Genomic DNA, 26,725 nt, shown 5'->3' with positions numbered 1-26,725 from the left:
AGGGCAGGCAGGCAAGGAAGGGGGGCAGGGAGACACACAGAAGGTTCAGAGTCCCTGACTTCATGCTGGCCCCCCCTGAAGCCTGGCTGTGGTTCGACAGGGGGAGAAGTTGGGGTAGACCAGCCTGGGCCAAGGCAGAACCCTGAAAATTGGCACTGGGTTTGGAGAACAGGGAGTCTGCAGCCCACTGAGGAAAGAGCAGCCAATGAGTGTTGCCAGGACCCCAATATTTCTGGAACAAACTGCATTTAAAATAGGATGTTAAAAGGACTCCATGGGACAGAAGACAGGAGCAGAACGCTACCTGCAGATCCTCTTGAAGGTGCTTCCTGCTTTGATCTGAGTTCCCAAGTCCCAATGCCCAAGAGGCCACACACTTCCCACGCACAGGACACAGAGAAGGGCACACCAAGGTCATCAAGTTTAACCTTCACCCAACCCTACAGTAAGTGCAGAATATTTCTCTATTCCACGGATCCTCCTATCAGTAAACAAAGTAATATCATCGTTTTCTCTACCGAGGAGGAAACTGAGGCAAGAGCTACAGAGAGAAAAACGAGAATTTGCTCAAGGTTACACAACTACCAGGAAGGAGCTGGCTGACTGAAGTCCACCCTGACGCCAGAGCTAACTGGCACTGCCTTGGTAGCTCCTAGAGGCCGCGTCCCTGGTCACCGACCACCACACTTGGACGTGGAAACGTCCAAATTACTGCTTCTTATTTTCCAGCTGGTGCCACATAATTAGACTGCGCGTCCCGCAGGCTCCTCCGGCCCCGCCCACCTTCCCCGGCCCCGCCCACCTCCCGCCGGGCCGAAGGGACCGCCTGGGTTGGGCCGTAGTGGTCACTGTTCGGTGCCCAGTCTGGGTTCCACGTTCTCGTGTTTCACTGGTGACCTGGGCGAAGACAGTGTCAGGGCCCCGTAAACCCTCATCACAGGCCGGGATATTCTCAGCGTCCCAGGTCACTAGCGTGGATCTCGACGCCACCCTCCCTTCCTCGGGTCCCCGTCTCAGCGGCCCCTGCTGGGGCTGGGCCCTGTCGTCAGGCTTAGCTCCAGAGCTGTCTCTGCTCTTCGCCAGCCTTTCACCTCCGAAATCCCCAGGCGGATTCCTCCCCACTCGCCGAACTGCTCCCAAGTCTCGGTGTCCAGCTGCGCGGGTAGCCGAGGGGGAGCTGACTGCCTGCCGGCGGTGGCCGCCTGAGACGGGTCTGCCCGGCAGGGTTCCTTTACATCCTCCAGACTCCTGTTCCCCTTGGCTTCCATGTGTGGTGGCCGTGTTTTTAATGTTTGTTTTCCAAAGAAAGTCGCTTTGATATGAAATGCTCAACATGTGGTGATGTGTCCAGGTACTTGACATTGAACTTGGGATCTTCGTCCAGAGCACAGACGGAATTTTTTTATTCTATAGTCCTTGGGTCATGGATGAAGCCACTAAGACAATACTTTTAAAGCCTGTTATTGTGCCTGTTAATTGCAAATGGTAGTGAAAGTACTGAAACTTGGTCATTTTCACTCATTTAAAAATTGAATAGAGTGCATTCAAGGTTACCGGTGTAACAGCACTTCTTTTATACATTTGCATTATTAGAAGCTTTTCTCTGTGGGAGAGAAAGGAGGTGAATAGTTCCCAACCCCTCAGCATGTAATATTGTCCATCAAAGGCAATTCAGTGTGGGAAAGTGCAGAGAACCACCAATCTAAGATGTCCAGGGAAAGCATATCATTGTACCATGGAGGTTTAAAAAATAGCCATGTAATGCTGGACATGGTGACTCACACCTGCAATACCAGCAGGAGGATTGAAAGTTGAAAGCCAGCCTCAGCAACCTAGTGAGGCCCTGAGGAACTTAGTGAGACCCTGTCTCAAAATAAAAATCAATAAATAAAAAGGGCTGTGGTTAAGCATTCCTGGGTTCAATCCCCACTACCAAACAAACAAAAAAAAAAAACAACAAGAAAAGCACAAGTTGTAAAATGTGGTTTCAGAATAGGACAGGGACTGTTTTACTGAATTTTCCTTATATTTCAGCTTTAAACCCAATTCATGACTTTCTGGAACCATGAGTTGAGTACACTATGTCTGAGCTCAGCAAAAAAGAATGCTGTGATTGATTAGTCATGTCTGCCATGAACACAGGAGAACTGTAGTAAAACATTGGATAGCAATCCAATCAAACAGAAACCAGCTTACACTTGTTGCCCACTACCTATGTATTTACCCAGCTTCTATCCCATGGAAGATACATGAATAAGTCCCTGCCCTCAAGAAGCATGGTACTCAAGGTGGGGGTCCAGACACTCCAGAAGTTTTACTACACCTCTCCGGTGTTCATGGCAGGCATAGGTAATCGATCAAAGCATTTTTTCCTGCTGAACTCAGAGGTAGTGTGAGCAATTCATGGCTCCAGAAAGTCATTGTCAGTGAATTAGAATTGACATGCAGGATGGAAGCTATTTGTTGTTCCTGATGCATACTTACAAAAAGATAAGTAAGTACTAAGAGTAGTCTTTTTTTCATTTTTTGAAGTGCTGGGGACCCAACCCAGAATCTCATAGATACTAGGAATGAGCTCTACTGCGGAGCTACAGAAGACCTAAGGAGGAGCTTCTCACCATCAGTGTGACCAGAGAAGGCTTCCTGGAGGAGGGACTTCAGACCAGGATTCAAGGATGACTGATGGGGAACAGAGGCATCTCAAATTGGGGGGATGTCAGCAGCCAGTACAGGCGGAGGGAGCAAGGGACCAGGCTGGGGAATGGCTGCTGAGAGGCTGGGTGAAAAAAGAAGGTGGTGGTGCTCAGGACTTCTCCAAGGAACACATGACACGGGTAGGGGTGGACCAGGCAGCAGGGAAAGGGAAGCACTTGAGAGCAGTATCAAGGACACAGCACTTCCAGGTGGCTTCTTGAGCTTCGCTTCCTGAAGAGGAGAGGGCTCAAGGGTCACGGAGCATCTGAAGCCACAGCAGGGTTTGGGTGGCAGATTGGTTCCTTGTGGGACATTCACATCTAGTCACAAGGAAGATGCTTTAAGTGACAGCCAGTGAAGGGCCACTTCTGACCTTCTGCTGGCCGCCACTGTGGCAGATTCGAGGCTGAGCAGTGCTGTCAGACCGGGCTGCTCTTCCTTTTCAATGAGATGCAAACCTACCGGATTCCCTTCCACTTCTCATGGACCAACCCTGGAGCAGTCTGCAAAATGCAGTCACAGAAATAAGACTCGGCCAACCGCAGCAGGTCGCTGGCATCAGGCCGCGGCTCCACCTCCCCACACGGTGGAGCATCTCCTGGCTCGTCCAAGCTCCCGGAGTCAGATCAGCAATCCGAACTTCCAGCCCAGGTGTCAGGCTGGCAAGCACTTATGAAAAGCTGTGGAACCTGCACAGTACCCTCTAGATGCGGATCAGCTGGGGATACACGTGGTGTCTAAAGGAGCAAACCTGCAAATAAGGGTCTTGATCTTGACTGATCCTGATCTTTGCCAAACGGAGTGGCCGTGTTTGTTGGCAGGCTGTCTCCGGCAGACTCCCTTTCTTCTCATCGAGGGTCGGGGTTGGCCATGGTCGTCAGGATGGACTGAACACACTATGGACAGGGTTTGGGCAGGAGACGCCATTCCATGCTGGGCGAGGAGGAGGGCTTCAGAAAGCACATATTTGTTTATTTATTTATTTGGTAGCAGGGATTGAACCCAGGGACACTTAACCACGGAGCCACATCCCCAGCCTTTTTAAAATTTTACTCGGAGACCGAGTCTTGCTGAGTTGCTGAGGGCCTCGCTAAGTTGCTCAGGCTGACTTTGGACTCTCAATCCTCCTGCCTCAGCCTCCTGAGCTGCTGGGATTACAGGCGTGCACCCCTGTGCCCAGCAGAAGGCAGATATTTACAGAGGCGCCAGGGGCTAAGGAAGCCAGCAAGGATAGGGGGTGTCCCCAGACCAGGAATAGCCGGGCACAACCCTAGGCCTGAAGGGGCAGGAAAGTCACCAGAACCAGGACAAGGTGACTGGATAAAGGAGGCAGGAACTCAGCCCTTCAGGTGAGGGACACTGGGATCCCCCAGCAATCTGGCAGGGAAGGACAGGGGTACGTGCCCCACCCCTCTCCTGCTGTCATAAGACAGGTCTCCTTTGAGGCCTCCCTTGGGCCAGTTCCGCCTGATGCCAAAGGGCAAGGGAGTCTGTCAGTGCAGCTGACAGGAGGGGGCCTTCTGGGGCCAGGACATGCCTGCGGCAGGCAACAGGGGCAGCTGGGTGGGCAGGGGTAGGCTGAGGCTGAGGCAGGAGGGTGAGCCCAGCAGTCACTGTGCTCTGGGCACAATGCTTGGCATATTATCTCATTTAATTCCCACGACAGCTCAGTGATGATGACACAGCCCACTGGTGGCAGACGGAGGTGTGGAGAGATTGTGTCGCTCGCTGGCGGTCACACGTGGAAGAAGGGGCAGGTGAGAGCTGCGGCCCAAAGCCTAGGTGTCTCCCCATCTTCTACGCTCACTTGGAGCGCAAAGTCAGCTCACTTTACACGGGTCCTTAAGTGACATCCACTTACTAATCCTGATCACTGATTCTATTTATTAGTCCACCTGCCATTCATTCATGATTGCCATTAGCACTGCCTCCACGGCAGCCGAGGGCGACCCGGAGCTGGGTCTCCAACCACGGCAGCTGCAGCCAGGGCCACCCTTCTTTTCTTCTGCACGGAACATGAGGTGCCCCAGGGACAGTCCCAGGAGTTTGGGACGTGGCCTGGATCCCTGGCAGTAGTCTCAACCCACCTTTCAGACCCCGAGTCACCAGTGCGACCCGTCACCAGCTGCCCGTTGCAAGTGTCCCCGCGGAATCCTCCTATGGATTGCAGGGACTCCGGACACACGGTGCTCCCTCCTCAAAGAGAATGTTGTGATTTCCTAAGATAAAGAATGATCTGGAAGGACCACACAGCGGCCTCCCAGGCCCCGACTCTCTGCCTGCTGACGGCCTCCTCGTCATACTAACTGCGAGGATACCAGGACACCGGGTTTCGCTCCAGCCCTGCTCTCCCGCCACCTGCTTAGTTAGGGAGCCAAAGGAAGGTGCTGGCACTTCTGACCTGGGGGCATATTGCTCTCACAGCACCCGTGGAGCATGGACCCTCCTGCACAGCCTCCCCTCATCCAGCCAGCTGGCCACACCCCCGCCACTAAGACCACTGAGACCCTCTGCTTCTTCACTTTCCGTTTCCAGATTAGATTCCATCCCTTCGGAGTCGAAGGAGCGCCTTGCCCTGCCCCTCCCTGACATCATCTGCAGTGCCACCAACAGTGTGCAGAAGAGTCCACAGGGAGGATGGGGTGAAAATAACCGCATTTCTGTGCTTTATTTACGTATGCACTTTTAATTGATTTTTGGAGCTGACGATTGAAGCTGAGATGCTCCGCCCCCGAGCCACATCCCCGCCCTTTTTATTTGACTTTGAGACGGGGCTCCTTGCTAAGTTACTGAGACTGGCCTCAAGTTTGCAATTCTTATGCCTCAGCCTCTGGAGTAGCTGGGATCGCAGGTGTGCATCACTTGTACCCGGCCTATAACTTATTTTTTATCTTATTTTCTTGAAAGGTCTATTTTCGTGTGTCCTTTGTTATACGCATTATGGAGCAGAACAGGGCACAAATAATACACTGATATACATGTGCCTCACAAAGAATTAAGCAAGCTCACATAACGCGTTTGTGTCCAAAGAGTTTTTAACGAAAGAGTCTCCAGAGCGGTTGCAGGTCAGAGCACCGATCAGCGATCACTTCTCCGAGGCCCCTGAGCTCCCTCGCCACATCCACCCCAGCCGTCCACTTCAACTGACGTGTCTGCATGCCAAGCGTCTCTCCCCCTGGAACATGAACTGCACAAGGTCAGGGATGTGGTCCACATGTCACTGTGGTGTCCCCAGGGCTTGCTCAGTCAGGCCTTGCACACGGTAGGTGGTCAAGAAATATATATGGAATGGAGGAATGTCCTAGAAGTGGAGTGGTCACGTTCCCTCCCCACACTGACAGGAGCATTTCAACTTTCACAGCTGGGACACTTTCAATATGGTCTCTCCCCCACCATGGTGACAAGTCACTGCTTTGGCAAAGGAAAAAGAAAATCATTCAGAGATACCTAAATGTGCCTTGAGTAGTGGCCAGTGCCCAGGCTGCTGAGGCATTTATGAGAGTCATCCAATTCCATTCTAAACATTGACTTCGGGAACCGTATTACTATCTATTTCTGTTTCATCCATGAGGAAAGTGAGATCCAGCATGGCCAAGGCCATGGCAGAGTCTAAATTCAAGTTCAGGATTTTCTCTCTCATTTGTTTCCTATGATTGTTCAGCATCTTGATCATAAAATGAATATTTCCATTCTGAGAGACAATTTTCTCTTTCGAGTAGCATATTTGTCCATTTCCATCACTGTAATGAAATACCTGAGGCTGGGTAATGTATAAAGAAAAGAGGTTGAAAGTCCAAATAGCATGGTGCCAGCTCTGGTGAGGGCCCTGTGGTGGATGGTATTGAGGTGTGGGCATGTGTGAGAGGGAGAGATCATACAAGGCAGGAAGTCAGAGTGACTCAGGGGCCAGGCTCACTCCTTTATAACTAACCAGGGGTTCCATGAAACCGTATTCATCCTTAGGGGTGGGCAGTGTCCTTAGGACCTAATTATTTCCACCTCTTAAAGGTCCCACCACCTCTTAACTTTGCCACGCTGGGGCCCAAGCTTCCAACACATGAACCCTTGGCAGACCCACTCAAACCCTATCCGACCGTGCCAAGCAGCCTCAAAGGCTATTACCTAAAAATAATATTCCTGGGGACCCAAAATCAGACGCCAGGCTCCCCCCAGCAGCTGGAGCTAGGATCCCTCATCTCACGCGCATTCCTTTCCCTTCTGTCTCTGCGTTTTGCACTGTGGCCGTTGCACAGAGAGTGACCGTCGCATTGCCTGTCTGCGCAGTAGGAGGCTCCGTTAGATGACGCATGCGCAGGGAATGTGCAGAAGGGCCCTGAGAATCAGGGCGGGTTTGCTCCTAAAGCCACCGCCTATCTCTGGTGGCCCTGCCCTGTCTTCCACATGAAGTCGCCGTGGTGGAAAGGAAGGTGGATTTCGCGGTGCCGGGCAGGGCACCATGAGCGAGGAGGGCAGAGCCCAGGGCTGCCGCCGGGTACTGGGTCTTGCGGCTGTTCCCATCAGTCCCCTCCGAACTGCTTTCCCTCACCCCACTTCCTCCTCAAGCGCCACTTATCTGGAACGTTCTTCCGAACTCCATTTGAACAGCAGCCTCTGCAGGTTTGCCTCAAAAATCCACGTCTCCCCACGATGCCATTCTCGGCAGCAAGTCCCTGCTGCCGTTCCAAGTGAGAGGTGGCTCTGTGGGTGTCATCGCATGGCTGTGCAGCTGACGATTGGAAAATTCCAACGTCAACCAAGAGTACTGAGGCCGGAGGGGAAGGAGCCAGCCGAGGGGACCTGCCTGCGCCCACCCTTCCCTCCACTGGGCGCGAGGCTCAGGTCTCTAGCGGCCGCAGCGCCCTCCCCGGCTATCCTGCGCCTGCCATTTGTATTTTGGCGCAAGTCACCGTAGCCTGTGAATCCCCTCCTCCCCACCTTCCCCTTGACGCCAGGCCACTTGGCCATGAGCTCTCCCTCCTCCTCCTGGTCATTTGCTAAGCCCTGCTCAGGTCCTCAGGAAGGAAGAGTAGGCCTTAGGGTCAATGAGTGGAGGCGAAGGTGGAGACGGTGACATGGGTCACAGTGTCCTGTGGTCTCCTGTAGGGCCCTTCTCCCCACTTCCTAAAATTCATATTCACAACCACAAGAACCCCCTTATTGGACTCTACCAATTTCCTGGAGAGGTGCTGGCTGGTAGATTCCGGAAGGCAGGCAGTTCTGCATTATTTTAATGGGAAAAACTACATGCATCCCAAGGGCACCCAAAGCCCCAATCAATGTCCCAAGACGTCACTGCAATACGCTTCAACGCTGTGACTCTTCTATCATATACAGCAATGAAAACACATTTCACCTAATGAATTAGCACTTGGAGACACTCCCGGGGCAGAAGGCGGGGCGAGCATCACACCAGCCCCCGGGACAGCGCTGGGACTCCTCCGGCTGCCTGGCCCCGCAACAGCAGATAGAAAGGAAGAGGCGTGGAAATGTACCACGCACCTCGGGTCCTCGGGACCGCAGGGCCTTCGCCTGCTGGCTGAAGCCTCCTGGGACTCCTGAGGCCTGAGCTTTGAGGGGAGGGGCGGGGAAGGTGACGGTGACATAACGGACAACATATGTGAAGAAGAGGGCAGGTGCCAGCGTGCTGGAGGGGAGGAGCCAGGATGTGGGCACTGCTCTGCCCTGCGGGACTTGGAGCAGTGTGTGTCCGCGGGGATGCCCACAGAGGCTCAGCTCACCGAGCACTCGGCGCAGAGAGAAGTCTGCTGAAAACTGGCAGCGACGAGAATATTTTAGACTCGCGAATTTGGAATCAGCAGCAAACCCCGAACGATCCTATCAGAAAATGGGGCACAACATCCAGATATCGAGAAGACATACAAACGGCCAACGGGGATGAGAAGACATGTCCAGCATCGCTAATTGTCAGAACAGTGCCCATCACACCACAGCCAGGCACCGTCTCTCTCCAGTTACAGTGGCTACTGTCAGAAAGAAAAAAGAGCGGGGCACTGTGGCCCACACCTGGAATCCCAGTGGCTTGAGGCTGAGGCAGGAGGATCACAAATTCGAGGCTGGCCTCGGTAACACACTATCTCAAAATTAAATACATGCATAATTCAATAGCCATGGGGATGTAGCTCCATGGAAACGCATCCCTGGGTTAAATCCCCAGAACCAAAAAATTAAAAATAAGTGTTGGAGAGGATGTAACAAGAAGAGAACCCTCACTCATTGTTGGTGGGAATTTAAGTCGGTACAGCCATTATTGTTTGAAATTCCTCCAAAAATAGAAAGGGGGACTACCGTATGATTTAGCAGTCCAGTGCTGGGGATGCCTCCAGGGAAGGAGGCGGCATGCTGAAGAGACCTCGCACCCCAGGTGTGCCCTCCACGCTAGCAGAACGAAGACCCCCCCCCACAGGGCCCAGCCCAGGTGGGTGGTAGAGAGTGTGGAGCAGATTCCTAAGGCAACCTCTCCAGCATCGCAAGGAACAGAGGACGGCCTGCCATCTGCCGCAGGACGGATGGACCTGGGAGACCACACTACAGTCGCCGAGACTCAGAAAGACAAACAGTGCCTGATGTCACTCACCGGGGACCAAGGAAAGCTGCCTTCACAGAAGTGAAGAGCAGCATGGAACAGTGGTCCCCTGCCGAGGAGGGGGAGGGACAAGGACAGGCTGGTCAAGGAGGCAGAGCTGTAGTCGGCGGTTCTGAGGTCCACAGCACAGGAGGGCCACTAGAGTCGGCAGCGGTGTGTGTCTCCAAAGAGCTTGAGCGAGGTTTGTGGCTGCTCCACCCCAAAGCAGCGTGCGTAACAAGACTCGCTGATCCCGTTGGGTCCTCCTGCATGTGTATCGAAGATCACAGACGTGCATTTGCTCTGTCACTAATAGATTAAAAAGACCGGGCGCAGTGGTGCACACCTATACTCCCAGCGGCTCAGGAGGCTGAGGCAGGAGGATCTCAGGTTCAAAGCCAGCCTCAGCAACTTAGTGAGGCCCTAAGCAACTCAGTGACACCCTGTCTCTAAATAAAATATAAAAAGGGCTGGGATGTGACTCAGTGGTTAAGCACCCCTGGGTTCAATCCCTGGCACCAAAAAAAAAAAGAAAAAAGGATTAAAAAAGCAATTCCTAACTCCTACAGAGATTATTATTAGCAATTATTAGCAATATAGAGATATATTAGCAATTATTCAGGTTCTATATATTTTACATTATTTTTGTTCATATGCTTACTTGCTAAGTTTTCCAAAAACAACTTCTTAAATATTTCAGGAATATAAATCAGAATAAATGCGTGAGGATAACTTTTAAAAAGGAGGCTTTGAATTTCTTATGTATATGAAAAGCTTAGAAAACGCCACAGTGAGATCCACCTTGCACCGCAGGGTGGCTGGAACCAACACGGAAGGGACATGGAGACTGAGGGGGCGGGGCGGGGTCACTGGAGCCCTGGAGGATCGCTGCCTCTGAGGGGCGCTCGGGCAGCCCCTGGTGGAGGACCTGGAAGTCAGGGCCCAGCCGTGTGCCTCCAAGAGCTGAGCTGCCACCACGTTACCAGCGCCACAGGCAGAGCCCAGCAAAGGCCCAAGGACTGGGGCGCACCACGGGTGTCGAACTGCAGATGCCAGACGCGGAGGGACACACAGAGCCTGCGTCCATTTCTAGGAGCTGTCCCGAACAGGCAAGGCCATAAAGACAGGAAACAGAGGAGCGCCCCCAGGGAATGGGGAGCGGGCGGGGCGCAGAGGGGCTGCCCATGGTAGGGTTCGCTTTGGGGTTCTAGAACCAGGCGGAGGTGGTGTTTACAACGGTGTGAACTTACTAAATGGCACTCGCTCATAAAATTTAAAATGGCTAATTCTGTGTGGATTCTAATGCAATTCGAACAACAACAAAAAACTTCAGAAGTAACTCTGACGTTCCTGTGACCAGGGCATAGCTCCGTGGCCTCGGAGAAGCCATTAGTGTTTGATGAGCAGGTTCACCTGTCCTGGTCTACAGGCCCGCCTGCCTCCCCGCCTCGTCACCACCGGGCTCTTCATGCGCACTGCCCTTTCCCAGGCCCAGCTCAGTGCTAGGCTTCCTCCTGCCTCAGGACCTTTGCATGGGCTCAGTCCTCTTTATGGAGCTCCCAGTACCCACCCCGATGCCCTGATCAACTTATCTTCCAATTCGAGGTCTCAGGTAGGCCATTGCTGTCTCAGGAAAGCCTCCCAGGCCTCCATGGCGGGTCATTTCCACCTTACACTCTCGAGGCACCAGAACCTTCCCTTCAGATCACTTGCCACCATGGTGCACTTCCATTAATTCGGGCTCTTCTGTCAACACTGGGCTCCCCATGCCATCTTTAGATCATGGGAACTGAGAGGAGATCACTGTGTCCTTGGGTACATTGTATTCCTGACCCCCAGCACTGCATCGGTACACAGTATGTGCTCAGTAAACATGATCAAGGGAGGAAGGGGAGGAGGGAGGGAGGCAGAGGAGAAGGAGGGAGGGAGGTGTGTCCCTTCCACCTGTTTCCTTTCAGTTCTATTAGCACGTGATTCCTCATCAGACGGTGGTGGGGGCCTTCACGAGCCCAGGTGTTGAATTCGTAGCCACACGTACTGCTCTTAGTTCTTTCAGCTTGTCCATATGAAACTGACCTCCATCCTCAGCAGGGTTTCCAGGGGCCCGGGACGCAGTACAGTGGATCTGGGAGGTGGGCTGCTGCTGGTCACTGGGAGATGGGATAGGCAGGGCTGCTGTCCGTGGACGCAGGTTCCCCCATGGGCTCTGACCTTGAGGTCGGTGTGTCTGTCCCGGCTCCTCTTCCTCCCCTGGCTCAGACACTTGACCACGTGGCAGGTCTCGCCTCTTCTCCCCCGTCTGCCTTAAGCCCTGACTGATTTCTCTTTCAGCCCTTCCCTTCGCTGTGTCCGACGGCCTCCTGAGGCCTCTGCCTGCAGCCCAGGTGGTTGGTGGTAACCTGGGCAGTACCGGAAATCAGGAAAGGACGTGGCAGTGTTTTCTGCTGGAGTTAACAAAAGGCGCTAGCAAACCGTCAGTTCCACCAAGAGGAGAGCCTGGGCCCCAGTGAGCACTACGCTGTATCAAGAGGAGAAACTGGAACAGAAGGGGAAGGCCCGCCACCGGGCCGGGGCCGGTGGACGCAGGCATCGAGGCCCCCTCTGTGGGTGTTTCCAAGGGCCAGCGATTCCAGTGGGTGTGCGTGCATCTCCCTGAAATGATCTATGCTAATTTCTTGGTGAAAAATTCATACTGTCTTCCCCGTTGCTAAGCAACCAGCCCAAACATGTTTACTGTGTCAAATCTCTCCCGAGGGTCCTGAGCTGCACCCAGCGCCTGAAGCCTGATGGACACGCCCTCTAGAGCGCGGGGAAGGCTTCCGAGGCCGCCCTGCCCAGCTGTGTCCATAGACACTCGCACGCACACCTGCAGAAACACCGTGGCTCAAGTAAAATCCCGACAAGCTTTTTCCTCCCGTGCTTCAGCCAAGTGATCAAAAGTGTGGGCTGTGAGACAGACGTCCTCGATTTGATTCCAGCTCTGCCACTGAGGAAAGTCACCGAAGCTTTCTGGGGTTTGCTCTTTCCATCTGTAAAGGGGAAATACTCCCTGTGCATATTTCAGAGTTATGGTGAAGGTTAACCTTGATATGGTTTTGGTGCTTAGAGAGTGACCGGCACAGGCAAAGAACTTGATGCATGCCAGCAATTGCTGTGTGGACGTGGATCTCTTGTTGTTGTTGTTGTTGTTTGTATGAGTGAGAGGGTTTATCAGTCAGGAGAGCAGGCGAGAGTAAGCTGAGAAATGAATCATTTAACAGGCTGGGGATCGGGCTGGAGAGCAGCTCCGTGGTAGAGTGCTTGCTAAGCCCGCGGCAGCCCTGGCTTCCTCCCCAGCACCACAAAAAACAAACAAATGCACAAAACAAAACAAAAACAACGGTAATAAATAAATAAAGGCTAAACAGCTGAGACCCCATCGAGGTCAGACCTTACAGCAGGGTGGAGCCGAGTCAGTTCCAGGAGTGGGGTTAGCCGTGGGTGGGGCCGCCTGTGATCGGGCAGGGGTGGCCTTGGGAGAGCAATCACCCCAAGCTGCAGGAAGCTCCCTCGGGGGCTGAGGCTGGGAACGCCTCCCTAAGGGTTCCTGGGCTCCCCGAGGGGTGATCCCCAGGCAGGAGGAGAACAGGGTCATGGCCACTGCAGGTCCATTGTCTGCCTCCCCTGCCTCCCTGCTCACCCCCCTGCTCAGGGGAGGAGCAGTCTGTCTTTCCTCTGCAGAGCACAGGAGCTCATCAACCTTTAATGAATGAGCTCATTAATGTGAAGGCGGCACCTGTGCCCCAGGCTGCCACCGTCTTCAAGAATGATGACGAGGAGGGTGGGGGGCTGCCCCCAGGCCTAGGGAGGGGCGCCACCACTAGGGCTCCAGTGCCAAGGGACTGTCCCTTGTGCCACAGCACAAACAGCAGACAAGGCTTGGGAAGCGGTTCTTAATAGACCACAAAGAGAGGAGGCCTTATTCCACTCAAATAGCGCCCCAAAGTCCTCCTGGCCATAAAAATACTCAATTAATGTAAACATGCCTATGTCGCCCCGTGAAGAGCCATATTAAAACTCGATGATGTATAGTGATGCAGAGCGCACACGTACCGTGCGCCTGAGCTGGGAGCGTATTCACACAGCGACCACATGGTGACAGGCACATGTCACCAAGCAGAGTGGGAGCCAAAGGCTGGACTCTTCCCCACTTGGCCAGTCCGTACCTGCCCCCAGGGTGGACCACCCATAAGCTGGGTCAGCTTCAGATTTCTGTAGATGATTCCTTGATATACGTCCTCCTTGGTGACCTCCCTCTCCTGTTCATTACTAGATCAACTTGACGACTCAGCTCAAAATAGACATCGTCCTGTAGCAACTTCACAGCAGACGTTGTAGGGATACCAAAAATAAATCAATAAATACAATGAAGGACATGCTCCTGGCCTTGGGGGAAAGACCCACTGTGCGTACCTTGTTTGATATAAATTTGGCACGTATTTCACAAAATCTCGGAAGCCATGTGCTGGTGTTCCATAGAAAGCCACTCTGGTGCTCTGCCACTGTTGGTAGGATAGGACTTTTTAGTTTGATAGTGGAAAAAGGGGGAGTAAACAGAACAGGTGTAGTGACCACTGCTGAGGCCGAGCAATTTTACGGAGACTTTGACTTCGTATTGGCTTTGAGGGGACAGTGTTGAGGTCCCCCTCAAGGGCCTCCCAGCATTTGAGAAAATCCACTCCAGGTCACTTCAAGGTTAAGTGCTGTGTGGACCCTACATCAAAAGCTTTCTGAAAACAGGACTAAGCTCCTGCCCCTGGTGGGTTTTGGGGTTCTGAGTGGCGGGAAGGGGCAGGTCTCTGCTGGCTCTCGAGTTTATAGGAAAGGCGGAGGACCCAGGGTCACTGAGGGGCAGCCTGCGCAGACGGGAGGGAAGGGCAAATCCAGGGCTGGTTGCCTCTAGCAGGTACGCTCCGAAGCAGGAGCAGAAGGAAGGTCATTGCTCCGCTCTGCCTCCCTGACCCACTCCTCGCTCAAGCCACCAGCTTGCCCAGAACGACCAAGCTTCCAGGGCTGGACCAACGACAGGCGGGTCCCAGGGGTCCAGCCAGACCAGGAGCAGGCAAATAGGAAGACTCAACTCCTTGCACCCCCCAAAAGGTTGCCGTGAGCGAGGGCAAGGGATAAAAGGTCCAGAGTGTGTGTTTAAGAACCGCCAAGAATTGTGAACTGGGGTTGGCTGGAGATACCACAGGGGACAGTGACCAAGCACTTCCACCCTCTTCCACCACCACTTAGTAGGGCTGGCTGACCTTTTGTGTTCTAGAATTCCTTGAACTGTCCAGAGAAGCCCAAGGACACATCCTAAGAATGTTTGGAAAAGCAGAAAATAGAAGACATGGGGTTCAAAGGAGCATCTATGAAAACCGACTTGTGAATGGTGCGTGCGCTTCCTGATTCATGCCTTCAGCAGCGGATCCAGCGGGAACAGGGGTCAGTACCGTACTCAGGGGGAGACGCATGTGTGCCATAGCAAATGGATCTGCTGCAAAGGTGGTGTGAACCATCTGTGACTTTCCCTGGGGACAAAGTTACAGGGATTGGTAATATGGCTGTGGTTTGTTCTTATTTCTTCTTATAGAAAACACTAAGTTTTAGTCAGAGACAAATGAAAATAAAGATGTGATTTTCTTTTCCCTATCCAATCCATGACCCTCTGAAACTTTGTCTACAGACCCCGTGGCAGGTTCCAAACCCTGGGGAAATTTCAAAGTTCTCTTCAGAATCACAAGAGACTTTACTTTCATGTAGCCAGATATCAGATTCCCAGGCTTGGCCTACAAATCCAACAATTTTCCCAGCAGGACGGCTGGTGAGACACAAGACAGAGGCAGTGACCCTGTCCCCCACAGACACCCCCATTCTCAGTGGGACTTATTAAATCTCAGAAACCTCTGCCAGGCCGCAGAAAACTGGAAGCCCATGGCCCACCCCCAAGCCCTTTTTCTCTAAGGAACATCTACAGAAAGCTCCCCTGGCTGTGCCCTCTTTGTCCACATATGCCACTTAAATTGTGTCACCTGCTACCCTGCAGACACTGCACGCCTGACTTTCTTTGAAATTGACCGTGTGGTCTTTCCTCTATTTACTTTATCTGGGTCAGCAGCTGAATGAAGCTGTCACCAAGCCATTGTGAGACCTCAGCCTCGCCACTCTGTAGATTGAGCCCTAGGTGGCCCCATCCCTTGTACCCAGGGAGCCTTTAAGGGGAATGTGGATGGGCAGGTACCATGTATCAGCAAATATTTATTGTGTCCCTCTAGGGCGAGCACTGGTGTGCAGAGGGGCACACACACATCGGAGGAGCTACCTTGGCGACCCCGCTGGATTCTGGGATGCCTTTATTTGTCAATAGTTTCTTATTGAATGCCAGTGAGTCTCCAGGCACCAAACTCATTCTGTGCTGGGAATAAATATTATGCAAGGAGGTGAAAACCCAAGACCCCATTCCTCTGTCACAAATGCTAGGAAAGAATTTGGAAGAAATTATATGGGAGAGGGAAATGTGGAGATGCTTGGTTTCGCGTGACAGTAGGTATAATTCTCCCTGACTAGGTGACATTTCAACTGGAAGAAACCTAAAGGGTCAGAAGAAGCCATCTGTGTGAAAAGCCAGAAGAGAGGGGCGGACAGAGCTCTGTGTCCTGTGAGAATGACCAAACGGCCAGGGAGACAGAGACTGCAAAAGAGGAGGAGGGCGTGGCTGGAGAGGGAGCCACTCAGATCAGGCCAGGAGCACTGGTAGCTCGGAGAGGTAGGCTCCCAAACTTCTCTGTGTGACCTTGGGCAAATTTACTTACCTCTCTGAACTTGTTTCCCAATCTTTCAACTGAATCATCACAGCTCTGTCATGGGTTGTTAAATGCATTAATAATGTAAAGCACTCATAAGAGGGCCTGGCACAGAGCCCGGGCCACGGTTTGCTGTGACTTATTCTAATGAGATGTTGTGGGTGATTGTAAGCAGGGCTGAGAGACGACCTGCCTCTTTTTAGCAGATGATCAACCCTGGTGCAGGCTGCTGGTTGTCAGTAAGACAAAGCCTTGGAGGGGGTCCTAGCGGTCACTTAAACCAACCCTTCTGCAGAGGTCCTCCCTGGGAAGGGGAGGACACAGTGCCTGGAGAGCCACCCCTGAAAGGCAGCACAGTGGCCATCCTAGGTGCCCTGGGCAGGAGAGGAGGTTAAGAGGCAGCTGACTCTGCCACTTCTGGATAGGAGTTCATCCCACCCAGTCAACGGGGATCTTGCTCCCATGGCTAGATCATTCCGGCCTGACACCCCATGTTCTGCAGCTCGTACTCAGCAACCGGACCTGGGTACTTATGAATAATTGGAAAAGGAAAGATGGAAGCACAGAAGTTCAGTGCCACTAGGATCTGGAAGGAATCTGGAGGGCCTTGGGAGGTCATTTAAGTCACCCCACTGCCCCCCTCCCCCATCCCACCCCACCCCACAGGGCCAGCCTTCTTCAAAGCACTCCGGCAAGAGGCTTCTCGGGTCTTCCGGGAACATTTGGCACCCCCACTGGAGAAGGCATCCTGGAGGTCACACTGCTAGGGAGACTTCAAACCTCCTCCCAGCCGGGCGGGGAGCCGCGACCCGTTTCCTGCCCAAAGGAGCTCTGGAGAGGAGCAGATGCATAGAGGGAGCCCTCCTGTCTCCAGGGGCTTTCAGAGATGGACGGGGAGGCTGTGGCAAACCCCAGGCTGGCAGAGGCGGAGGCGGAGGAGACCGCAGCCCTCCCGGCGTTCAGCTGCTCTGCCCAGCCCGGTCGCCCCTGTCCCACTGGCCCCAGGCCCCAGCTGGCGGAGGAGGCGCGGGCGAGCGAGTGAGCAGCTCCCTTTGGGGTTTCTGCTCAGCTAGGTGGGTGTCCGCCCTACACGGGCTGCACAATCCCCCTCCTCCCGCGCAGACCCGACTGCTGTCCCCGGTCGTGTCCGCTTCTTCCCCACGGTCCCTCTCAGCCTCCCTTCTGCGCCCGCCCCCGCTCCCGGCGCCCTCCCACATCCCCTTCCGAGCGCCTTTACCCCAAAGCCCCCGCATCTCCCAGGTCCCCATCCTCTCCTCGGGTCCCCATTGCTACCTAGGCCCCATCCCCAGCGTCCCCTTCAACCGTCGCTGCGGCACCCCCCCCCACCCCGTCCATGCCCCTCTGCACCCCTCACCCCACTAGCGATCCCTCGGGCCTTCCCGACCCAGGAGCACGTCCGCGGCCCCTCTCCCAGCCAAGTACCCTAGCGAAACGGAGCAGCGCGGCGGCGCCCCTCCCCCGCCCCCATGTCCCCGTCGCAGCCCCGGCGACCCCGCCTCGCGCTGGAGGACCGGTGCCCCCGCGCTCACCTGTTGGGCGGGCTGGAGCACGCCCGGCCTCGCCTTCTCGGGGTCCGGCTCTCGGTCCCGCGGCAGCAGCCCCTTCTTGGGGTGCATGTGCCGGCACAGGCAGGTGACCCCACACAGCGCTAGGATGCTGGTGGCGGTGCCCAGCGTGGCGCCCAGCGCGATCACAGGCACCGACAGCACCATGGTGCCTGCTCCGCGCGCGGGGCTCGGTCCCACCGCCTCGCACCACCCCCGGGCTGGCCGCCGCCCGCCGCCCGCCGCTAGGCAGCTGCCGGGTCCCCGCGAGCCAGCCGCTCTCCCGCCGCCAGAGGGGCGGGGAGCGAGGGAGCGAGGGAGGGAGGACGGCGGCGAGGACGTCAGAGGAGGCTGACACCGAGCCGCGTCAATCAGCCGCCCCCCTCCCGCCAACATGTGACCGGACCCCCACCCAAGAGCAGCCGGAGCCCTCCAGGTGGAAGGAGGCCCGGATCGTCTCAGGCTGTTCTTAATCCTCTACGTGCACGCGGGGCAGTGGGGCCCCTAAGAAGAACTGGACCTGGCTGAGGTCGTACCGCGGGAAGCAGGCCTGCGACTCCACCTGGCTAGAGGGTCCCTTTACTAGCCGACTCAATTTTTGCCCACCCTCTTTCTCCACCAGGGGCTGTCAGGGAAGCTGCAAAAGAGGTTGCTCCAGGGGCTTTGCTGACATGTAAACCAGAGAGGCCAGCCTTCCTCTCCCCTGTGTGTGTGTGGGGGGGGGGGGGGGGCAGGGCACAGGCAAAGGGCTGGCACTTGCTCTGGCTCTAGACTACCCTGTGTCCTGCTGAAGATGACCACAGTATCTCCGTGATCTGCAGCCCCCTCGGACTGATCTGCAGTTTGCCTTTGTTACCTGATTTGACCTGCAGGGATTCTCATGCCCAGGTGCAGATAAAGATGCTGGGGGGGGGGGGGGGCACACAGAAATGCAGTCATCCTGAACCCAGATTTCAAGTCCACACTCAAAAGAAGGACTGTCTTTGGAGGATAAAGAGGATCAACCACAGCAGCTCAGACACCCTTGATTCAGAATGGGGGAGAATAAACATAGGCTTGAGGGCAGGGAAATTAGAATCCTAGGCATGTGGAGACTGTCTTAGAAAGCAGTGATTTTCTTTTCTTAATCACGTGGAGTGTCTAATTCCGCAGACCCCGGCTGTGAGTCGTGGGTTCTTGTGAGAAAGGGTAGAGGCGATTCCATCCACAGGTCCCTGTGAAGCTGCTGACTCCCAAGTCCGTCATCTCTGCCCAGACTTTTCTGCTGAGCTGGAGTGCGCTCACGTCTGCTTCCACACCCATCCTGGTCCTACCAGTTTTCTAGTTACCTCCACCTGCTTTCAAAAGACCTCCCATGACTTGGTGGTTTAGGACGATTATTCTGCTACTTAGCAGGACTCTGTGTGTTGCCTGGGCTCAGCTGGGTGGCTTGCCCGCTCAGCACCATGTCTTCTGAGACTGCGGTCATCAGGTGGTCCCACTGGGCTGAGTGGCCGCTGGCTCACTCACATGGCTGGCAGTTGCTTCGGCTGCTGCAGGAAACACAGAAAGAGCCATGCACACTGTCTCCTCCATGTGGCTTCTCTGTGGAGCCAAAGTGTCCCATAGCAGGGTGGGCAGGTTCCAAGAGGAGGAAAGCAAACACACCCCTGAGCTCAAGGCCTGGCCAAAGCAAAGCTCTTCCTCTAATCCTTTCCTCTGGGGCATCCAGAAGGATGTTTCTGAGATGCCAAGCTGATCCTGCTGGTCACAGCCACTACAGCTTGAAAGGTTCTCCAGGGATACACCAAGGGGCAGCCTGGATCCAGAGCCCTCTGGGATACTGTCCCTGCTAACCCCTCCAGCCTCCTCTCTCCCCATGTCCAACATGGCCGCTCCCGGAGAGTTGGGATTCATTCAACAAGCTGACATCATTAGAAGCTCCACGCCATCACCTGTGGGTGCATGCAGTAGGCACTCAATAACTGTTGAATGTCTCACACAATAATCTCATGCAGAACTTTTAATGACCTGTGAGTAATTCCATTTCCTGCTCGAGGTCCATTTCACTAAATTGATGCTTCCACAAGTATCAAGTGTATGCCTGCTGTATACCAGACATGTTTTCCTGCGGAGCCCTGTTTGCTGCCAGCTGTAGAAATGACATGCCTCAGTCCCTGGTGTTTGAATTAGCATTCTCTCTCATCTGAGCTTCCCTGGGAGGCTTTCCTTGGCTGCCAGGTCTGGCAAATGCAAAATGTTCTGGGGAAATAAGAGGTTTAATTAATGCTTTCAGCTCCAAGTCTCCCGGGCCTGGGCTGCTCCCCTGGGAGACCCTCAATACCACAAATCTGAATAGGATCCGGGAGAGGGATAGAGGGAAGGTTGAAGAGCACTTAATATCAGAAAATGTCTGATAGAGATCAGACACCTGCCATGCAGTCCATGGTTACTATGGTTACCAGGATGCTGGCAGCTGCAGTGGCCTTCATTTATAACAGGAAGAGGGACCCCAGCCCAGGAAGAAGAGCTTGACTTTCTTGCATGCAATAAAACTATGGCAGATTATAGCCAGGAGAGCTGGACCCCCAAAGAGTCCTGCAGATTCTGAGGTGCCTTTGCTATCTAACCAGCATCTCTGCACATCTGTCTCATCGGAGAGTGACTGGTGCTTCTCGCTACTATCTCTGAGCAGGGGCCTTTAACGACAACTCTCTCAGAAAAGGCATCAGTGGCTCCTTTGAAGAATGAGATCACATCCTCTGAGAGACAGTTGACAGAGGCAGCAGAGGGGAGAGGCTCAGAGCCTGAGATGTGGCCTGCGGATAATTGGTGATGTTGGGGCTGCCAGGCCGCCAGGGGCAGAGGAGGGCAAGATGCTGGGGAGTTCCTGCAGGGTGGAGGGGCAGATCCTGGAGGCTCCCCAGCGACACGATGAAATGTCACCATTGTTATGGAGATGGATAGTGTGCTGGGTGGATGTCTGGATATTCTGAGGAATCCCTGAATTTCTAAGGTATTAAAGTTCTCTGATCTGGAAGAAAAGATTTCAAGTACAGTTAGGCATCCTCTTAGCTGTGGGATGCATACTGAGAACTCATCATTAGGCAATTCCTTTGTTGTGGGGACACTATAGAATGTACTCACACAGACCTAGAAAGCATAGGCCCATTCCCTGAAGGGGCCTCTCCATGCAGCCAAGGAACCCGGAACAGCAAGACGTGTGAGTGCTGTCTGCGTGGCACAGCCCAGAGTCTCACAGCAGGCTCTTTTTAATATGTAGGGGTGCACTCTAAAATAGTGATAAAACAATAAATACATAAAGAGGTGACAGTGGTTTATTTTCATTTTCAAGTATTATGTACTGTACACAATATATGGGTGGTACTCTAACATGACTAGCAGTTCTGTAAGTTCATTTATAGCAGCATCACTATGAGCAGAGGAATGCATTACTCTGTGATGTCAGGATAGCTAGGGACACTACTAAGTGACAGGAGTTCTTCCGCTTTTATAATTTTATGGGATAATCATTGTCCATTCTGACTTTCATTGACATAAACATCATTCTGTGCATTGTGCAGTGCACAGCTGTATTGAAGATTCTCTTATTTAGGAAACATCTATGGTGTCTGCAGAGGGTGCCAGCAGAGGAAGACATGCAAACAGAATGACCGAGTTTTAACACTGGAAGGAGTTCAGAGATCACTTTCTGAAATCCTTTTATTTTACAGTAAGGAATCTGAGCTCCAGAGAGATTGCAGCTTGCCCAAAAGGTAGGAGAATGAGAGGCCTGGATAGGTGTTTTAGGTCAGGGTAGGTTAGGCCCTGCTGCAGTAACAAAAAAGCCTTCAAGACCTCAGGAATTAACTCACCGAAAGTGTCTCTGAGATTCATTCCGCTGTCGTTCCTTTTCTCATCCCGCCCCTTCCCTTTGTCTAATCTACTGAATATTTATCCCCCTGCCCTGCTTATTGTGGGTTAGCATCCCCATGTCCACAAAAACATTCAACCTTTAGCTTTTTGGGGACTAGTTGATATCACTTCGCATGATAGTCTCCAGGTCCAACCATTTGCTTGCAAATGTCATGAAGTCATTCTTCATGAATAATGAGCAAGAACCAGTTTTTTAAAAAAGGATCTCTCCTTCTCTAAGTTCAGGAGGGTTGGCTCACTCACCGGGACACTCCGCTCCAATGGGTGGCTTAGGAATATAGGATTCTTTCGCCCCATGACTCCTTTGGTGACAGCCACACAGAGAAGAAAAAAGCCACTCTGGTGACATTTTAGAGGCCATGGTAGGGATGGAGCACAGGGAGTGCTTGGGTCCCTGGGCCAGAATCTGGTAGCAGGACATACGTGACAGCAGGGAGGCTGGGAAACAAGGGGAGCGCGTGTGAGCAGAGTCCGCAGAGGCCACAGTTGGGGTTGTCTGGTGCCTATGTCTCCAGGTCCCTCGTGCACTCAGCAGATGTGGTCAGTTAGTGTCACCAGCGAGCCCTGAGCCCTGGGAGAGGGCACTGGTAGTGGATGGAACCAGGCATGGTCCCTCCAGCCAGGGAGAGACCAACTCCTTTTGGGAAGATGGAAAATAATCATTCATTCCACATGTGAAACCAGAAGTGCGACGCAAATGGAGAAGAGAGCACTTATGACAGGGACGTGACCTATTCAGAGACATCAGGGAGCTTCCCAGGGAAGCAGCAGCTGAGCTGAGGCCTCTGGAGCAGAGCTGGTTCAGCAAGGAAGGAGCACGTCCCAGACAGAGCAGCAGCGTGTATAAGGTCTCCGTGACAACTTGGCACAGTGGGTGTGGGGCTACTGTGGACTGGTCAATCCCCTCTCCAAGGAAAGGACTCCTGGGTTTAGCGTTTGCCGATTTCTCCCAGGTAAAACATGTCCACCATGGTTGATCTCCAGCTACAGAAAAGTCCCGAATCTGCCCGTTGGCTCTCCCAGGCAAGGAGGAGAGGTCCCGCCCAAGCCAGAAGCTCAGAGTGACAGAGCCTGCAGGGAGAGCTGGGCAGACGGCAGGCTTGTTGGCCACGAGGAGCAGCCACTGGCTGTTTCTGGGCAGGGGAGTCTGAGCCGAGGGGACTGTGTTCTGAGGACCCCTGCAGAATCGAGGACAGTTTGGCCTGGTGGAGTCAGAGGAGACCCCAGCAGGCATCAGGGAGCAAGGCCAGCTCCCCCCGGGCATGTGCTGCTCCCTGGTGGGCTGGCTCACGGCTGGCCTGAGGAGAGGGTCCGCGTGGCGTGGGCAAGTCCCCTCTCCTCCTGGCCCCCAGTTTCCAGCTCTGTGCTGTTGGCTCTCATTCGATGGCTTCATGGCCACCCTTGCTAATAGGAACTTCCCCAAGCTCAGGTCCCTGCAGAAGCTGGGATGTGCAGGAGGAAGCTGCCTCGGGTAAGGGGTGAGATTCGGGTCCCCTGACAGGGCCCTGCGGATGCAGAGAGCTGAGCCCGGCTGTGAGGAGAACAGGAAGAGCAGCTGGGCCCGGGCCCAGGCCCAGCCGTGAGCGGCTCCAGGTTCCTGTTCACGACTCTGGGCAATTCTTGGGCCCCATCTTAAGCAGGAAGGAGAGAGGGGTCAGTCCCCGGCCCCTGACGCAGAACTCAAATCTGTGAATGGAAGAAAAGGCTCCACCCGCAGAGCAAACTGCGGCAACTCTGGGTGGACGGGGCCTGTCATCGGCCACTGTGGCCGGGCCTGGTCTGCCACCCAGGCTTCTTCCACGCTCATCTCCGCACGGAAGGCACAGCCTTCTGTTCCGGAGGCTCAACCTCAAATTCCATCCAATTTCTTCTGGAAGTAACTAAAAGGCCCCCTTTTCTCTCTAAGTTTAGGTAATATAGAGATCATGAAATACTGTTCCCAGAGTTCTGTCTGCTGGTTGGGAGGAAGGGCAGGACGTTCCAGAAATGTGGGGCTTGACTTTGTCTTAAGCTCCTTCGAGAATCTAATAAACGCTGATTCCTTTTTCAGAAAAATGCCTGAATGCAAAGTACATATCACCTTATATAACCCTGAATTGTTCCAGGACCTCGTGATGCCTTCTAGAAGTTTGTGGAACCCAGATTAGAGTGTCGAGCACGCCTACAAGAACAGAGCCGTGAGAACAGATGAGGGACCCCCTCCCCAACAGGAAGAGAGAAAAGAAGAGATGGGTTCACATCCTTTGTCCTTATGTATCTTAGACTGTGATTCATTGGTAAACAACCTACATTTGTCAGCCTCGGTTTCCCTGTCTGTAAAATGGGGCAACCATCTCCACTCCATAGGGATAAGAATAGTGCTGGAGAAATGAGGAAGATTCTCAAGTAGTAGTGATTTGAAAAGTAGAAGGATCCCGTTTGCTCCTAACCCTTTCATTTCTTAAGAAGGCAGCTTGACCTGGTCAGCATTGAAACTCGGCAGACGTGGTTATTCTTGCCCTGTAGCTGACTAGCTGGGAGATCCTGGATGGGCAGTCCCCATAACAGGCCGGAGCTTCCGTTCCCTTAATCATAACAGGGCAGAGATGGTTTGCAATTCTTCCCTTTCCTGCATCCAGACCCCTTTGCAATGTGACTTTGCAAGGAGGTGGAGCCAGCTGACCTGCCCCTTCCTCTGGGCTGACTTGACTTGGTTAATCAACGGGGACGGAAATGACCACATGCCAGTTCTAAGCCCAGGTCTCGCGATACCAAGGAGCTTCCATGCTCCATCACAGAATCCTCCCCAGCCGCCCTGTGAAGAAGCCCGTCCATGCTGTGTGACATGAGGGATTCACCCAGCAGCTATTCCATGATCCCAGCCTACAGCAGGCCAGTTCCCGGAAGCAGAGCTGCGCAGCCCACTGGCAGCTCCCCAGACACATGACTGAGGCCCCTGCAGAACCCACCCAAGGCACGACCCACAGAGCTGTGAGCTGCATTAAGTGCTGGGTCACGCAAGCCAGGTTTCAGAGGGCTGGTTACATGTCCAGAGCTACCCGATTACAATGGGAAGGAGCTATTCATGTCTATGAAATACTTGCTTTTATCAAGCACCCAGAATAGGGCTCTTTAAGTTGCACAATAAATTGCTTTATTATTACTGCTTCCCAAAGACAATTTACCAATGACTGATGGATACACCAGCCCATTGGCAATCACAGAAGGACTGATCTTGGGCCAGGTGCCGTGGCGCATGCCTGTAATCCCAGCGGCTCAGGAGGCTGAGGCAGGAGGATAGAGGGTTCAAAGCCAGCCTCAGCAACTTAGCAAGACCCTAAGCAACTCAGCGAGACCCTGTCTCTAAATAAAATACAAAAAAGGGCTGGGGATGCAGCTCAGTGATTAAGTGTCCCTGAGTTCAATCCCTGATACAAAAAAAGGACAAATCTTGTAGATTCCAACATTCACGCCAAACTCTGCTGAGCCGATTTCCCCCTTCAATGGAGTTGCAGGCTCACTTAGGGTTAGTTGTATTTGTTTCTGTTACACTTTGCATCTAGAATGTCCCCAGAGGCTCATGTGCTGAAGACCTGGTCCCTAGCTGATAGAGCTATGGGGTGGTGGGGAACTTCAGGAGGTGGGTCCCGATCGGAGGAAGCAGGTCACTGGGGTGTGCCCTTGAAGGGTGTATTGGACCCTGGTCCCCTCCCCTCTCTCTGCTCCCTGGTTGACAATGGGTGGGTGGCTCTGCTTTGCCGGGTGCCTCCGCTGTGATATTCTGCCTTGCCCAACCCAAAAGCACGGAGCCAGCCGCCAGGGACGGCGACCTCGGAAACCACGAGCCAGAATAAATCTTCCTTCCTCCCTCTCAATTCATCTCAGTTATTTCATCACCGCGAGGCAAATCTAACAGTCTCCAAATCTTCTTATGTCCGTTGATCTCATTATTGAATTATATAATTTAATACACTGGTAATTCAACCAATGAATTGAACTACGAAAGAAAACTCATTGCCCGAAAACTCAGGGGAGGACTTTGCAAAGGTCCGTTCAGCCAGGCGGCTCTTAGAACAGCGAGTTGTCTGGAAAGGTTGGGAAAATCCTCCAGTTCTCAGATCCTGCAACCGGAGTTTAAGGCACGGCTCTACGCGCTTCCTCCACGGTGAGGAACTTGAAGCTGGAAATCATAAATGAGGCGCCGTGGGCGTGCGCAGGAGCTATGATGTTGATGTTTAAAGGGTGCGAGGCGGGCACAGCGCAGGGGGTTTGCCTGCACTAATGTATTTGATAAAGTTTAAGAAAGATGACACAGAGCTCGAACCCTCCACAGGGCAAAATAATGTAAACTGTGACTCAGGTTAAAATACAATGTGGAAGGGGTGGGTGTCCTTTTGAACCCATTATTGGAGTATAACCTACACAGTACTTTGGTCCTGAGCACAGCGTGGCGGAATTTTCCAAAGTGAACACAGCTGTTTACCCAGCGCCAAGATTAAAGACAGAACAGTACTCACACCCCAGAAATCCTGCATGTATTGTTTTTGGGATGCTCTCATTTCGAGGGTATTTTTAGATGGACTGAGGATGGACTCTCATCTGGGGCCCAGAAGAGGAAACGCTGGCAGGGTTTGTGGGTGGCCAGCTGCTGCCACCTAGAGGATGGAGGGGGAAGTGAGCCCGCTGCTCCAGCAGCTTCCTGAGTCCTTCCTGGGCCCTAGTCTAGATACCAGCTCCTCACCCCATTGCCCCTGTTGCTTTTCCTTGCTCTGCTTTTCCAAACCATTAGTATTTATCATTATTTAATGTTTCATATGATGCTTCTTGTCTCTTTTGTTGGCAGGCCAGTTCCCCCTTTAGGAATGCAGGCCCTTGGAAAGCCAGGAGAGAGGTCTGTGTTGTCTGTGGGTATATTTCCAGCCCCATAGGAGCCCTGGCACTTCACAGATGCTCCATGAGTCTGCTGGGTGAAAAACAGCAGCCGTGTCCCCGTCGCACTGCCCAAGTCTTAAGGCTTTGCCTCAGCTTCACGTACAACTCCTTTGCCGTCCACTCCACAGCTCCCTGCCACCTGCCCCGTTCAAAGGAGGCTCCAGAAGCCCTGGCACTGTTAAGCCCCTCCAGGACTGGGATGGGAGGAGCCCTGGCCAGAGCCGGGC

General features: G+C 53.5%; 1 protein-coding gene across 1 annotated transcript in view; it reads right to left on the bottom strand.

The window, feature by feature from the left end:
• The window catches only part of SYT13 (synaptotagmin 13), a 41,458-nt gene extending 23,502 nt beyond the window's left edge, over nucleotides 1-17,956 (bottom strand). Inside the window, exon 1 of the mRNA XM_079102767.1 lies at nucleotides 17,658-17,956. Coding sequence (XP_078958893.1) covers nucleotides 17,658-17,840 — 183 coding nt within the window. The 5' untranslated portion in view covers nucleotides 17,841-17,956. The remainder of the gene's footprint in view (nucleotides 1-17,657) is intronic.
• Between the last annotated feature and the right edge of the window lie 8,769 nt (nucleotides 17,957-26,725).

The sequence above is a fragment of the Sciurus vulgaris genome, assembly GCF_902686455.1.
Source record: "Sciurus vulgaris genome assembly, chromosome: 11".
Taxonomy (NCBI): Eukaryota; Metazoa; Chordata; class Mammalia; order Rodentia; family Sciuridae; genus Sciurus; species Sciurus vulgaris.
Note: the sequence above shows the minus strand (reverse complement) of the source record. Positions and strands in the feature narration are given on the sequence as shown.